Here is a 15,635-nt window from a genome sequence, read left to right as displayed (position 1 = left end):
TCTGTCTTTGCAGCAGCATTCTCCTTTATTCTCTCCCATTTTGTTCTAAACAGTAATAAAATCGTCAGTTATGCAGAGACAAGACTCTGGCTTGACCAAAACAAAAGGAAAAAACAAGTCCTAACAGAGAAGGCCAACACCTCGGACACCAAGACAGCTAACATGGGTTGAACAGAAGAGCCACAATGTGGTCATCTACCATGTGATGGCTATTTTTACTCTAACATATGATCTTCACACAGTAGGTGTTTGAGAAGTATGTATTGCCTGAGTGGGGCTGGTCCCTGACTCTCCCAGTCACTGCTGTGCATAGCCTTCAGAAAGCCACTTAACCTCAGGCATCATGGCTGCCAAAGGAGAGTGAGAATGTTTGCCCTATCACCCAGGTGACTGTGGACTCCCAGGCTAAACTGCATAAGTAGCACGAGTGATGTGATAGACTTCATACACTCAAATCTACACAGTCCATCACCTCCCAACGCTCGGCAGTCAGCACACTTAGCCTGGCACTTCCTACCTTAGGTGCATTCTAGCATGTAAAACACAGATTACATACATGTAAATGCAGAGTACAGAATAGGCGCCCAAATGAAGCCCATAGGCAGCACTTAGAAAGGGTGTTGGCTTCAGCTGTTCTTCCCATAATCCATTACAGACAGTAATTGCAGCAATAATCAATATGCTAACTGGGTAAAAGATTAATCAGCTTTACCATAGCTAATGGAATCTCTAGCACCAGACTTGGACCGGTTTCAGAGTTTGAGGTGTTCTTCAAAACCCTTTAACAGTTTTAATAAGAATGTGGCAGAGTTTAGTCTAGTTATCCAAAAATATAATTAATCTCCAAAGGAAGGCCAGATTCAGCAAAGGACAAGAACAATTGTTGGCTTTGTTTGCAAGTTTATCAAGCAGTGCTCCTATTTGTTATGAACCCAGTTCTAATTATAACAGCATAATTCAATCAATAACTCAAAAATTGATGGAAATCTATATTAAAAAAACCAACAACCTGATTTCAAAACAACACAGTTTAATATTACAAGCCTTAGATTCTCTATGAAGGGGACAACCCTCACCCTCCTCAAATGCCTGTACATGTTGGGCTCAACGCTGAATACCTCATACATTTTCCTAATTTCCCATACATCTGCCCTATTCATCTGTTTAATAGGTGAGACAAATGACTTACCAATAAACAAAGGTTATTTATTAGTAAACAACAAAAAAGTTTTTATTCTAGCACAATGCTCAAAACATGAAACACATGCTTACTAAGAATTAAAAAGTAGGTGGTCGCATATTCCCCAAACATTCAAACATTTAAGTAAACAGACACAATCAGGGAGCAGACTGCTGAGCTAGCAGAGAGCCCTGCCGTCTGCACTCATTGCTCCCATAGTGTGTGAGCTCAGCCATCTTCCCCGGCTGAGGAAAGGGCACAAAGCCCTCTGCACTGATGGCCTTTGGGGACCTCTGCTCACCCTACCTAGCATCACCACTCCTCCGCTACCCTCATTCTAGTTCCTATGAATGTGCCCTTAATGGAGGTGAGGCCCCTGTAGCTCTTGACCAATCCTCCCTTCTCACCGTGCATCCCCCCCATCTCCCCCTGCCCCCAGTTCACAGGTCTCCATCACCAGAGGAGTCATGGAGACTAACTAGAGTCTGCTGAGTCACAAATCTTTATTTGCAGCCTAGATTGTCTCTGAGATTTGGAGCATATCTAGTTGGGTGACCAGAGCCTCCTCCCATGCTACTATCCAAAACTGCATTTCCTGCCTCTCTATCCTCCCTCAGACTCAGACCCCAGTTTTGCTTTCTGCCACCTGGGTTTACCAAGTTATGACACACAGGTGCTCTAGCAGACAGCTTGCACTGGTCCTGGCCACCTCCTTTCCCGTACTGTCCACACAGGATCATACATCTGAACTCTTCCCCGAATCTCCTGACCTTTTACACCCTGCAGCCACCACTGTCTTTGGTCTGAAACAGCCCACACCATGTCTCTGTTAGACCTCTTCTCCCACACACTCTCCTTCTGTGAGTCCTATAAGCTGAGTCACAGGCAGCTTCTCCTAATTCCCCAAGCAGTCTTCTGCCTCTAACACTTTAAATACACTGCTCCTCTGCCCAGAACACCCTTCCCAGTCCCATGGGCTCTGTCCACTCCACCAGGACACTAACTTCTTGTGGAAGCCTTCCCTGCCCTCAAACATAGATTCAGTGCTCTCCGTGCTCACAGGCACCCTATGCCTCTGCATTTGTCATTCTGCCTCGTGAGGATTGGCTTTATTGTCCTAATCTGGGTTTCTCTCTGCTGCTGCCCAGCAGGACCATGGAAGGTCACATTGCGATGAGAGGAGGGGAGGGTCTGGATTACACACGCACCGTGCGCACCTCCAGCACCGTGCGCACCTCCAGCACCGTGCGCACCTCCAGCACCGTGCGCACCTCCAGCACCGTGCGCACCTCCAGCACCGTGCGCACCTCCAGCACCGTGCGCACCTCCAGCACCGTGCGCACCTCCAGCACCGTGCGCACCTCCAGCACCGTGCGCACCTCCAGCACCGTGCGCACCTCCAGCACCGTGCGCACCTCCAGCACCGTGCGCACCTCCAGCACCGTGCGCACCTCCAGCACCGTGCGCACCTCCAGCACCGTGCGCACCTCCAGCACCGTGCGCACCTCCAGCACCGTGCGCACCTCCAGCACCGTGCGCACCTCCAGCACCGTGCGCACCTCCAGCATGCTGCTTGACCAGTGTGGTGTCACCCAGTATATCCTGGCTCTTCGCACCTAGCTGAGTGGGTGAGTAAGTGAATCACAGAATAAGTGAGCTTTGATCGCAGCGATGTTTACTAGTTGTGACCTAAGGAAAAGAACACAGGCTTGTGTCCGAATATCCTATTGTAAAAATGGGGAAATTACCTATCTCACAAGTCACTGGGAAGATCAAAACTGAAAAAAAAAAAAAAAAAACCAAACAAACAAACAAAAAACAAATGGTACATGGGAAACCTTCTATAAAGTACTTGGGGATTAAAAAGAAAAAAGACACAGCACTATGAACCTCTTACCATTAAGTAACTGAACCCAGAAAAACAATGTTTCTGACAGCAGGCAACACAGGAAGCTCTGAACAAGACTGCTCCATGGCCCAGGTTAGCTCTGCCTCCCGGTGGTGCCAGCTTCCCTCCCTTGTCCTCGGCACTACAGAGTAATAATAACACACAGAGTGAGAGGCGCTCAGGAGACTGTGTGGGGTTTTCTTCCACAAGCTCATCGAGGGCACGGGCCAGGCCTCAAGTGTTTTATTCTTTCATGGCAGGTTTAGTCACTTGGGATCTCTGAGGACTGTAGGGAGTCCTTGGAGCCCCTGAAATGGTATGTGCTATGTACGGTGCCTGGTGTGAGCCTCTGGTAAAAGAATGAAACCCTCGGATTTCCATCCCTTTCATGAACCACTGGATGGTTCATGACTACACATAACACCTATGCAAACACTGAGCAGTTGTTTACAGAAAGGAAATGGGGAGCCATCAGGCATGGTAAGTGGTCTCCCTGACCCTTTTTCCTCACACGCAAAAGCTGTATGGCCCTCTTCTTTACATGCCTTCTAACAGACAAAGACCTTTAGGGAGTCCTTGGAGCACCTGAAATGAAATATGCTATGTAGCCTGGTGTGAACCTCTGGTAAAAGAATGCCAGGTCACCCAGTTCCCTAACAACTCAGAGCTCTGCGTCAAGGAGACTCTTCCTTCCTTAACTTAATCTATGACAAGGGCCCACATGTGGTCTTAGTCTGAGAAGAGAAGGAAAAAGAAAACCACAGGCTTTCAGTGAAAGAGCAACAGAGACCGACTCTGAAGTCTGCTTCCAGGCTAATGCCACTGCACACACGTACCTATTAATGTTTTGGAAACGAACATAACAGCAAATTGACCACGTTTAGTAATGATACCATTTGTTTTGGCTAGCAAAATTATAAAGGACTTTAGGGAGCTCCAGATGGTCTTAATAAAATGTGGGAAGCCAACAGCAGGTGAGATTCAACTTAGCTAACACAATGTGCCCTGGTAGTAGAAATTCCCATTAGCAGAGCACTGCGTCCAACATGTTCAGGTGTTCTCAGCGGAAGCTTGAGTCTCCTGGAGATTAGCTTGGGCAGTGTCCACACTAACCTTTCACTTGCCATCTCAAAGTTCTGTTTTCCTCTCTGAAGTGGTCTAAACTGCTACTTAGGCCATCCGCTTTGACATGACAAGACCACCGGCTGGAGATAGCAGGCCAAGTGCAGCATTCCCTTATAAATACGCTACTCACATTCTCCAAGCCATACCAAGATCAAAATGCTGGGGACTCAAAGCTGGTGCTTTGGAGGCTGAGCCTACCTGTGTTTTCCCTTTCTTCCAAAGTTGCACACAAATCTCCTTTTGATGCCAGGCATGCCCTGAGCTACTTCACAAAGTAGGCAAAAAATAAGAGGCTACAACATTTTCATCTTTATTTTTAGAGACCCCACAAATGTCCTTGGTAATACAGAAAGGAAAGGTAAGATGACCTAGCTCTGAAAATAAGTTTTAGTCTTCTTATTTTCTCATCAAATTGTGTGTGTGTGTGTGTGTGTGTGTTTACCTTGAATAGGATAAGAAGACAAAACTTCTTTTGGTTTACTTGTTAAATGTAATATACCCAAACAGACAGCATATTTTGTGGTAAAAGTTGGCCAAGAATTTTCAATTTTTAGAAGATCATCATCTACACAAACAATGTAGTAAAAAAACATTACATTTCATAATCAAGAAAAAAAAAGTAGTATGTACAAACTTTTTTCTCAGTAAAACTTACTAGCTACCAGAACAAAAACCATACTTGAAACAGATGGTGGGCCAATGGAGTCTCTGTCCAAGCCTGAAGCTGGACACATTTCTGAAGCTGATGTCAAAGGCTTGTGTTCGCTTGTGACAGGAAGGCACACAAGACCTGAGTGCTCTCCAGCTCTACTCAAGTTAACATGATTTCAGAGGCAATCTCCAAGTTATGCAGAACAGGGTAAAGATAATTATAGCCCAATTTACAGGGTTCCCCAAAGGTCAAAGAGTGCTCTCCCTGACAGTACCCACTGTCTAACAAGGTACACGATGGTCAAGTATACCAAAGGGAATACTTACACTCCATGGCAACAAAGGTCTCTGCTATAATGAGAGGCATTGCAGTAAAACTCATCCTGTATGCTTCTGGCAATATGGGGAACAGGAGAGAGAGAATGGGCAAAATGAAGAGACTTATAATGTCAGTGCTCTGCTCCACTCACACAAGTCTAGGAGGAGTATGGGAATCTGATGCGGAGAAGTCCTTTGCTAGACACAGGACCAAGCAGAATAAATATGAATCAGTCACAGCTGCACAGTGGGCTGCCGTGTTCTTGGAGAAAAGCCACCCAAAGGAAGAGGTTCACATTACAAGCCCTTCACCAAAGGCCCTCCATGAGGTGCCACACTGCAAAACAACAACTACAGGAGAACAACACCCACCTATTTTTAATCTTTCTAAAAAATAAGATGGGAAAATAAGAAAAACAACTAAGGGAATATTTAACAGGAGCCTTTAAATAATTCGCAGTGATCAGGTATTTAGTTTTCAGAATATGTAGGTTGTATGCTTTTCTAATAAAGCATTTCAAATTCTAATTAAAAAATACTTTATGGAGGAATTAAAAAGATACAATAGTGTCAGAGGAGAAGCCATGATCCCAGAAGTGGAATATTCTAGCAGTATAACTTACAAGAAACTACGCTATAAAAACAGATTGTTGATTAACACAAACTCATAACAAAATGCAGAGAGCTATCACCATGCTGCTGTAACAACACTTGGCTGCTGCAGTCTCTCAATACATTAAATATCTCCTTGGAGACCAAATTACTTTACATTTTCTTAAAAGACAATTTATTATAGCTTTGTTTTCTTCTCATTATCTCTTAAAAATATATCGAATGGAGAAAAGAATACAACTTCTAAATAACTTATAGGAAATGGTCCTGATGTGCACGCCATGGCAGCCTTAGGTTTGTTGCTGGTTAGTTAGCAGCACACAGCCTGCTGCCAGGACATGCCCTCACTTCCTCACGATAGGCTCCGCCTCGGCCTCACATGTATCAAAAACCGCTGTATACCATTATTACAGCACTCATAAAATTAACAGCCTCAGGCTGGTAGTGATTTAAATAATTGATAAGTTTTCAATTAAAAAGCCAACATTTTCAGGTCTAATACAAAAATCTATTTAAATTACTGGTAAAAACTTAGATTTGTGTTGGCCCAAAGCCAGAAAATCCTTGCATTCAATTTGGGGGGAGGGAGGTGATTCAGCAAGCTTTGACACCGATGTCATATTTTGACTCTCTTCATTTTGTATCCAGTAGAAGAAAATGATTAAAGGGCAGAGGTGAATCATCTCTGCTTCTGCTTCTTCAGATGACTTACAGTGACTAGGATTTTCCTCAATTCCCTCTGAAAGCCTAAGCCGCTGTCCTTATTCTTACCATAAAAACACAGTTCTAGCAGAACTTTCCCGTGCCTCCACACTCTACGCCAAATCCTTTTCAGAGCATTATTCAAGTTGAATTTATTTTTTAATTGTTTATTTTTTAGATCAGGTCTCACTGTGTAGCTCTTGCTGGCCTAGAACTCACCATATGGTCCAGGCTGACCTCAACCTCACAGACATCTGCTCCTAGTGCTCGGATTAAAGGCACGAGCTACCAAACCCAGCACATCAATTGGAATTTAAAAAATAAATACCGAAAAAATTATCCATTTCTTTTAGCTTTTCCAACTTTGTAAAGTAAAGGTTTTTAAAGTATGACCTCCTGATTCTTTGGACTTCCTGGGCACCTGTTATGTCCTCCTTTTGTTTCAGATTTTGTTAATTTGGATATTCCTTTCCCTCTTTTAGTTAGTTTGGCTAAGGGTTTGTCTATGTTGTTAATTTTCTCAAAGAACCAGCTCTTTGTTTCACTGAGTCTTTGTATTGTTTCCTTTGTTTCTATTTTATTGATGTCAACCTCCAGTTTGATTACTTCTCGCCATCTTCTCTCTCCTCTTGGGTGTGTGTCTTAGTTAGGGCTTTACTTCTATGAAGAGACACCATGACCAAGGCCATGTTAAAAAGACAACATTTAACTGGGGCTGGCTTACAGAGTCAGAGATTCAGTCCATAATCATCAAGGCAGGAACATGGCCATGTCCAGGCAGACATAGTACAGGAGGAGCTGAGAGTTCTACATCTTCATCTGAAGGCTACTCAGAGAAGACTGACTCTTCTGTGCTGGGTGGAGCTTCAAAGCCCACCCCCACAGTGATATACTTCCTCCAACAAGGCCATGCCTACTCCAACAGGACCACACCTCCAAACAGTGCCACTCCCTGAGCCAAGCATATTCAAATCACCACAGTGCCTGAGCTTCTTTTTCTTTTAGAGCTTTCAGGTGTGCTTTCTAGTACTAGATTGCTCCAATTTTTTATGTAAGTACGTAGTGCTAAAAATCTCCATCGAGCCCCTCCCCATGGAGCTCAGAGAAACCCAGAGGAAGAGGGAGAAGAACAACTGTAGGAGCCAGAGGTGTCAAGAACACCAGGAGAGCACAACCCACAGAATCAACCAAGCAGGGATCCTAGGCCTCACAGAGACTGAGGTGGCAATCATGGAGCCTGCATAGATGTTCTGGTTGTTAGCCTGGTGCTTTCTTTGGCACTCCTAACAGTGGGAGCAGGGGCTGTCTCTGACTGTTTCATCTGCTTTTGAGACCCTTTTCCTCCTACTGGGTTGCTTCACCCAGCCTTGCTGTGAGGTTTCCTAGTCTTACTGTATCTTGGTGCGCTGTGTTTAGCTGATCTTCCTGGGAGACTTGTTCTTTTCCTGAAGGAAAATGGAGAAGCAGTGGATCTGGGAAGGAAAGGAGGGACTGAGAGAAGTGGAGGGAGTGAATGGAAACCAACTGCAATTAGTTTGTATTTTAAAAAAGAAAAGAAGAGGGCTAGAGAGATGGCTCAGTCGTTAAGAGCACTGGCTACTCTTCCAGAGGTCCTGAGTTCAAATCCCAGCAACTACATGGTGGCTCACAACCAACTATAATGGGATCTGATGCCCTCTTCTGGTGTATCTGAAGATAGTTACAGTGCACTTATAGATAATAAATGTCTTTTTAAAAAAAAGAGAGAAAAATTAAAATATCAATAAATAAATACTAATGCAAAATCCTAGCATCAGGCTGGTGCTCCTGAAGACTAGTGATGATATACTGTGGAGTTCCATCCACATGGGTCTCTAGGACAAAGCTGGCCCCAAGAGGAATTTCCAGCCATAAGACTGGAGACAGACTAAAAGGATAGCCAACTATGCAACTGTGTTATTTTCAGACCAAGAAGTACCTCTAAAAAAATTTCAGGAACTATGTTTAAGGACATGTCTTAGGAGGTTATGTCGTATGACCAGGTCATGACTAAAATGTTTCTACATAAAAATTGATTAAGTACTGCAATGGAAAAATAAGCATAAAGCTGGGGGCAGTGGTAGCTCACAACTTTCATCCCAGTATTCAAGAGGCAGAGGCAGGCAGATCTCTGAGTTCAAGGACAGCTGGTCTACAGAGCAAATTCCAGAATACCCAAGGATACACAGAGAAACCCTGTCTCAAACAAAACAAAACAAAACAAACAAACAAGAATAATTTAATAATTTATAAGGAATGTATGGTGTCGACAGCACAACTAAGATATTGTATAAACAAATCATTCAGATTCTATGATGACCTTGCCACAGTTTCCGGTAGGATTTTCCAGGCGTTGACCAGGAAAGCACTAGGGGAAGAATGAATGGCTGTGGGATTAGAAAGGCCAAACTTAAAAATCTGTATTTTCTTTCTTTGTAAAATGTACTTTCAGTTACGTGTGTATGTGTGTGTGGGTTTGTACATGTGGGTAGCAGGGGTCAGATCTCCTGGGAGTATAGTTACAGGCAGTTGCGAGCCACCCAAAGTAGGTGCTGAGAACTGCATTCAGGTCCTTGGCAAGAGCAGCAGCTTCTCTTCCTACTGAGCCATCTATCTCAACAGCCTCAAGTTCTGAACTTCCAGTATAGCTTTAAGACCTCAGGCATGTCTCCCAACCATTTACCAAACATAGATGAGGAGACACAGGGTTGTCGGCGATCAGGCAAATGCTTGAGAAATATGAGCATCTGGGGTCAATCTCTAGGCCCTAAAATGCAGGGCTGGTGTCTGCCATAGTGATTCACTGTTTAAGGGCTGAGGAGATGGCCCAGTGGGGGAAGGGCTGCCATTAGAGGATGAGGACTTCCCCAGAATCCATGTAAAGCTAGGTGAGGTGGCATGTGTCCACGATCCCAGAGCTCTGCCAGCATGATGGAGGACAGACACAGGGCACTGCTCAGAAGCCCAAAGGCCAGTTAGCCTGGCACATGCAGTGGCTGACATCAAAGAGGCCTTGACTCAAACAGGCAGATAGAAGACTAACACCCAAGGTCATCCTTTGACCTCCATGTGCACTCACACCTGCACTCACACATGTAATATGTGTACACACACACACACACACACACACACACACACACAGAGGCCACCCCTACATGCAGACACACAAATAAGTAAAAACCAATTTTAAAAAAAGGTATTTCAGCCTGGTAGTGGTGGCGCACGCCTTTAATCCCAGCACTTGGGAGGCAGAGGCAGGCAGATTTCTGAGTTCGAAGCCAGCCTGGTCTACAGAGTGAGTTCCAGGAAAGCCAGGGCTACATAGAGAAATCCTGTCTCAAAAAAGCCAAAAAAAAAAAAAGGTATTTCAAGCCCGGAGTTTATACGTCTGGCCTTCAGAAACAGAAAGGCAAGCAGCGTCACGAGGGTCACACTCAGTACTCTCTTTGGCCAGGCACAGTCTGTAAGGTCTGCTAAGAAGTCCATACTGCTTATCCCTGGGTCTGCTGAATGCCTCTGAAATACACTGTTGCCAAAGACCTAGGTTAGAAACCAGAACCTGTCTGTGTGCATGTGTTCTCTAAAAACAAAGGAGTCATGCTCTCGGGAGAGTTAGCCAATCCATCAACAGCAGTGCCGCCTTGGCAAAGACAACCCCGCTCTGCCTTCCACGTACCGATGATCTCAGCTCTAAATTCTCAGTACACAAAGACTCCCACATAAGTTAATGGGAAGTCAATGGGACATTGACTTTTCCTACTCTGGGCTGGTAGGAATGCAATGCTCTGTTAATCATGCCGTCCCTCTTGTTCTCTTTCCTCCTACCCTAAATTAAAACTATTGGCGGAAACCCACACAGACATTGCACAGTTTACATTACGATGAAACAATATCCTGGTTGAAGTTAAGGGCTCTCCAAAACATACATCCGAACTGTTGACTACAATTAGAGTCTCGGAGAAAAGCAGGTGTCTGGCCTCGTCCGCCGCGTCCCCTGTAACAATCCTTCGCGTGTGCCCAGCGTTTCATATCCATCATCCATTTGATCATCACACGGCTCCGTGCAATAGGAAGGACGTGTGCTATTACCCACCTTCCACTGACAGATGAGGCTACTGTGTATGAAGGGTAAACCATCTGCCTTAGGTCAGGGTCCCTAAGCAGAGTGGGGGTTCCCCTCTAGTGCAGTGCTGGCCACCAGACCACAGAAAAGGTTTTCCAATCAGATTAAGTTAAAACTTGGAAAGAAAGCTCAACCTGGGGCTCAGGGAAGCTATATGTCTCTGGTTGTTTATGAAGTTTTCTCAATTGATACTGAAACATTAGAAATGTAGCAGTTTCTGTTACCTATTTTAGTCTCAGGACTAACAAGGCAAAATTTCAGTGAAAGTTGAGATACCAAAGAAAGCCCCCCCCCACACGCTCGGATCACTTTGGATCTGCCTTGCTGTTCACTTCAAGGTGCAAGCAGTACATAAAACAACCCGGAGTACATCTTTAAATCCTGCATCCATAAGCCTGCAGCTATATTATAGCTGCAGTCTGGAAGGGTGAAAGACATCTCCAGTCAAAAGTAGATTTTGAAAAATTTTTTAGAGCCCAGGGGTTCATTTTTAATGAGCCGTTACTTTAAGTACTGCATAAAAAATACAGGAAATTGATAGTCCATTTAGTCTGCACCATACCTAATGCAAAAGTCATTAAGATGCATTATTCTTAATGTTCATGATATGATCAGTAAGTGTCTTTCAAAAATAATGTCCTTAACTTTCACATAAGGAAATCTTTGAAAACCTTATCTGTTATACAGAAAAATGCTATGGCAACTGTGATTCACTTACTATCTCCACTGTGCCCAAGAAACAGCACCCTCAATTACATTAACATTCTTTAAAAATAGTCCTTGTTTGCTAGGCTGATGAGATGCCTCACCGCCTAAGAGCACTTACCACCAGGCCTGATGATCCGAATTGGATCCCCAGAACTCACATGGTGGAAAGAAACAACTCCTGCAAGTTGTCCTCTGAACTACACACACACACACACACACACACACACACACACACACATGCACAGGTACACCCAACAGCATTTGGAAACAGCCCTCATATGCAGCACACTTACGTAGGACAGCATTGCCTTCATCTCTTCATCGCTTCTTACTGTAATCCTATCACCATCTTCATCTTCATCTGTTTAAAAATGAATATGATGAAAGCAGTAAGACTTGCATTCTCTTTTTTATTTTTTTGAAGATTTATTTTACTTTCCACTGTGTATGAGGGAGTACATGCACGTGGTTGCAGTGCTCACCTAGGCTAGAAAAGGAGTTGGAGCCCTTGCTAAATAAAGAACTAAAATTTTCTTTTATAAGAAAGGTGAAAAATCAAAATATTTCTCTATTATTCTAGACATATATGTAAGCCGAGTGCATTTAACTGGAGTACAACACGCCAGCTTTTGAGAGAAGAGAGGCCCCTGTTCTAGCGTCAAATATTTATGTCTTAGGTGGCATTGGAGCCTCTGTTCTCTATTCCTCCTCTCTCCCAGGCGACCTAACACATCACTGAAGCAGGCGAAAACATCTCACACTTCCTGCCACTGCAGCCCAGATGGTGCTCTGGCCATGCTTCGTGTGCAGTGCCACCTTAGGAAGCACACTGAACCCTGCAATGTGGACACCACAAGACAAGCCTGGGGCCTCGCACAAGGCAAAAAGCAAAGCAACTCTAAAGGTGGCTCCCATCTTTTGCCCCAACCTGAAAAGCCCCCTCCAAAGAGTTTTGTTTGTCCCACTCCTCCAACCAGCAAGCCTCAGATGGTGATGCACGTTATTCTGGAATAATGTAACAGTTTTAAGACTTGAGGCTATTAAGACTGCAGAAGCCACAACTAGAATGTGCACATTTGAGTAAGTAGCAAAGAGGCCACATCGGGAAGTAATGTGCTCATTTCAGTAATTCTCTTAGTTTTAAAAGCTGCTTTTAAGAACCTAAAGATAGACCTCTCAAGATCAGATCTCAATTTTAATCTAAAATAGAATCGTTGGCCGAATCACCACCCACATCTTTTCCTAGGCTGGACTCAGAATATAATATCTAAATATTTTGATATGTCATCCTTCTAAAGAAAAACCACTGTCAAGAGTAGAAACACATAGGTACCAGGACGGCTCAGTGGATAAAAGGACTTGCTTCCAAGGCTGACAACCTGAGTTCAATCCTTAGAACCCACATTGCGGAAGGAGGTCAATGCCCAGAAGTTGTCCTCTGGCCTCCATGCATATGCTGCAGCATATGCATGCCCACAGGCGGACAAGCACACGAACTGAATGAATGAATGAATGAATGAATGAATGATGAATAAAATGTAATAAAAGAAGCAGGAGCATTTGATAGCTGATGTGGAAGCTCTAAATACATAGCTCAAAGAAAAATGCCTAAAACACTTGAGTGGTATCCACAGCCTACTCTGTTAACAATCTGGAAGGGGTGGGCCCTGGGCAGGATGCTCAGAATCCAAATACTTGCTAGCATTAGATTTCTGTTCGCAGCATGTAATTGCTGCTTTGACTAGAAGCACCTATTCCAAACCAGGCAAATTGGACATCTCATCACAAGAGAATATGTTTGTACAGCTCTGAAAGAACAGAGAGATTTGGTTCAATGCACAAATCTCCCACTGCATACCAACAGGCATATCCTCCTGTCCAACTCAGGACATTCTGAAGATGTCCTCCTGTTCAGTAACAAAGCCGGGGGAGGGGGGGGAAGGGGGGTGTAGGTATGGGAATGAGTCTGCTTTTTTCCAATTAGACTATTACTAGGTAGAATATTACTGGCTCCTTTTTGTTCTCAGTAGACAGTAGCAACTTGACAGAAGCAGGGAAAGCAGCACTTCCCTGGGTAACTTAAGCCAACTGCTCCCAAAGTACCTTCTTTCCTAAGCTCATGCAGCAGAGTTCCCCAGGTCCACTGAATCAGCATCTGCAAGTCACTGCCCAAACAGCTGGGAGCTGTCAAGAACCCTACTGAAAATTACAGCCAAGAGTCTGGAGCGCCACACTGGTGTGCAAAAGGGCACATTCCTAAATCCCAGTGCATCCGGGAGATTTCTGTACAAAAAGAGCTGCTTTTCCTGTCTCTGTTTTTTTTTTTTTTTAAATAGACTTTCTAAGGACAAACTAGACAGAAACATCATGCTATCAGAAACAAAAGAAAGGTGTTTCCGTAGAGATCTTCGAAGCTAACATATTCAAGGCTAAGTTGGAAGTCTTTGAAATTCAGCAGACAAGAAAAAAAAGGTATTATAAAAGCATATAAGACTGTGTACTACCACAGGTGAAGAAACTTCACATTTCTGCTTTAAAACCAAGTCAAAGAGGGCTGCGAAGATGACTCAATGGGTAAAGCAAATATGAAGATCAAGCAAATAGAATCACTTTGCTGGGCAGTGAAAACGGGGAAGGGGCTCCCTGGACCTTGCCGGCCAGTCAAGCAAAGCTCCAGATTTAGTAAGAGAAGGAGTCTTAAAGAATAGAGAGAAAAGAAAGACATCTGAAGTCAACCTACGGCCTCCACAGTCACGCTCATACAAATATATTTGCATCTGTTCTGCACACACATGCATGAATACACATATAATCAATCAACTGGGGTCAAATTTTGTCCAGAATGAAGGAGTTTTTGGCAAATCTCATTTCCGCAGCAGAACTGAGATGATGAACACAGAGGGACAGCCCATATTCAAATTTCAACACATGCACATGCGCGTGACTTCAGAAAGCTATCCTTTGAATAGAACAAAGTACTATAACAAAGTTTAATAATAAAGAGGCGAAGAGCTTTGTATGACTTCTTATAAAAAAGCATAAATTTCATAAACACCACTCATATCATTAACTCTCTAAATTAAGATAAGGAAGATTGATGGAGAGAAGTAGGTGGTGGGGCAGGAGACAGAATGGGCTATGAATCTCTGAGTTCTCAAGCCCAGCCTTAGGTACTTCAGACTACTTAAAACAAGTGTTGTGGAATTCTGGTTTCTGGGCAAGCTTGAGATTTTTCCTAGGGAAGTCAGCTAGCAGAACAATTCCTCCCTGAGCACCCCATGCAAAACAGACAGGACCAAGCCAAGGTACTTAAGCCAGCAAGAAGAGATGCTGGCACCATCACACAGTATGAGCTCTGACTCCCAGAGAGAGATCTCAGACCAGTTGAAAGGAGCATTCCAATTAAGCCTGGTGATAAGAATCAAGCTTATGTGACACAGTGACTAACAGCTCTTCTAGCCTAACAGGAGACCCTATTTGATGGCCATCTTGGTTCCTCAGGGGACTGTTTCATCCTCTAATTTCCGTGCTTAGCTGCTTTAACGAAGACTCCCTGTTCTTGTCAAGGGGGAAGCTGGGTTAGAAAAATAACCATATAAAAATAAGCACACTCATGAGAATTCAGGTGATACTGGCCAAAGAGTGAAATTGAACCTGTCCCTGACCCTCAGATGGCAGGCTCAGCCACAAACCACTCACCTCAGTGTGTAAAGAAAGGACGCACCTCTTTCCAAAACCAGTTAAATGACAAGCCCGGAAAGCAAAGGAAAGAAGGAAAGCAGACACACTGTGGAGCAGCTTAGAAGACGGTGACCTGGAACACTTTGAACCCAAAAGCTAGACCTGTTCACACAGCTCCAGCAACACCCTGGCTATTTGCCATTCAAACTACATTGCCTGTTTAAAAGCTACACTCACTGGAATAATAAATCATAAGAGCTTACTAAAAGGGAACCAAGATTTCTAAAGGCATAAAGGGCTGGAAGAGAGCTGCAGAAGGAGGCAGCACAGGAGGAGGGTGCAAAGTAGAAAAATAACCTCAACTCTTTTCTGTCTGATACATGAGGTTCTTTGCCATCTGACCAAAATAACATTACTGGATATAACCAGGGGGAGGGGTGTTCAGAGATCTGACACACTGGTTCACAATGACAGTCCCAGACTCTTCTAGTTGCCTGGAGCATAGTAATATGATTTTCCAGCACATTAGGGAGGCAAGGGAAGAACAGGAATGTCTATGCACTGGCTGGATTTTGTTAATGTCACTTAAAATGGAGGCAAAAATCCTAGCAAGATACCAAATAGAGTAC

The 15,635-nt window shown here is 44.0% G+C and overlaps 1 protein-coding gene across 9 annotated transcripts in view; it reads right to left on the bottom strand.

Annotated features, from left to right (window-relative positions):
* Map2k5 (mitogen-activated protein kinase kinase 5) overlaps window positions 1–15,635 on the bottom strand; it is a 221,215-nt gene that overhangs the window by 191,277 nt on the left and 14,303 nt on the right. For 8 of the 9 annotated variants that reach the window (XR_007978789.1, XM_052188077.1, XM_052188076.1 and 5 more), the window contains one exon: window positions 11,619–11,686. The exons of the other annotated variant lie outside the window; for it this stretch is intronic. Coding sequence is in view for 7 of the 8 variants with exons in the window: in XM_052188077.1 (XP_052044037.1) it covers window positions 11,619–11,686 (68 nt within the window). In the remaining variant the exon portion in view is untranslated. The remainder of the gene's footprint in view (window positions 1–11,618; window positions 11,687–15,635) is intronic. 9 annotated transcript variants of the gene reach the window in all.

This window comes from Apodemus sylvaticus, chromosome 7 (genome assembly GCF_947179515.1).
Source record: "Apodemus sylvaticus chromosome 7, mApoSyl1.1, whole genome shotgun sequence".
NCBI lineage: Eukaryota > Metazoa > Chordata > Mammalia > Rodentia > Muridae > Apodemus > Apodemus sylvaticus.
This window is presented reverse-complemented; position numbering and strand designations above follow the sequence as displayed.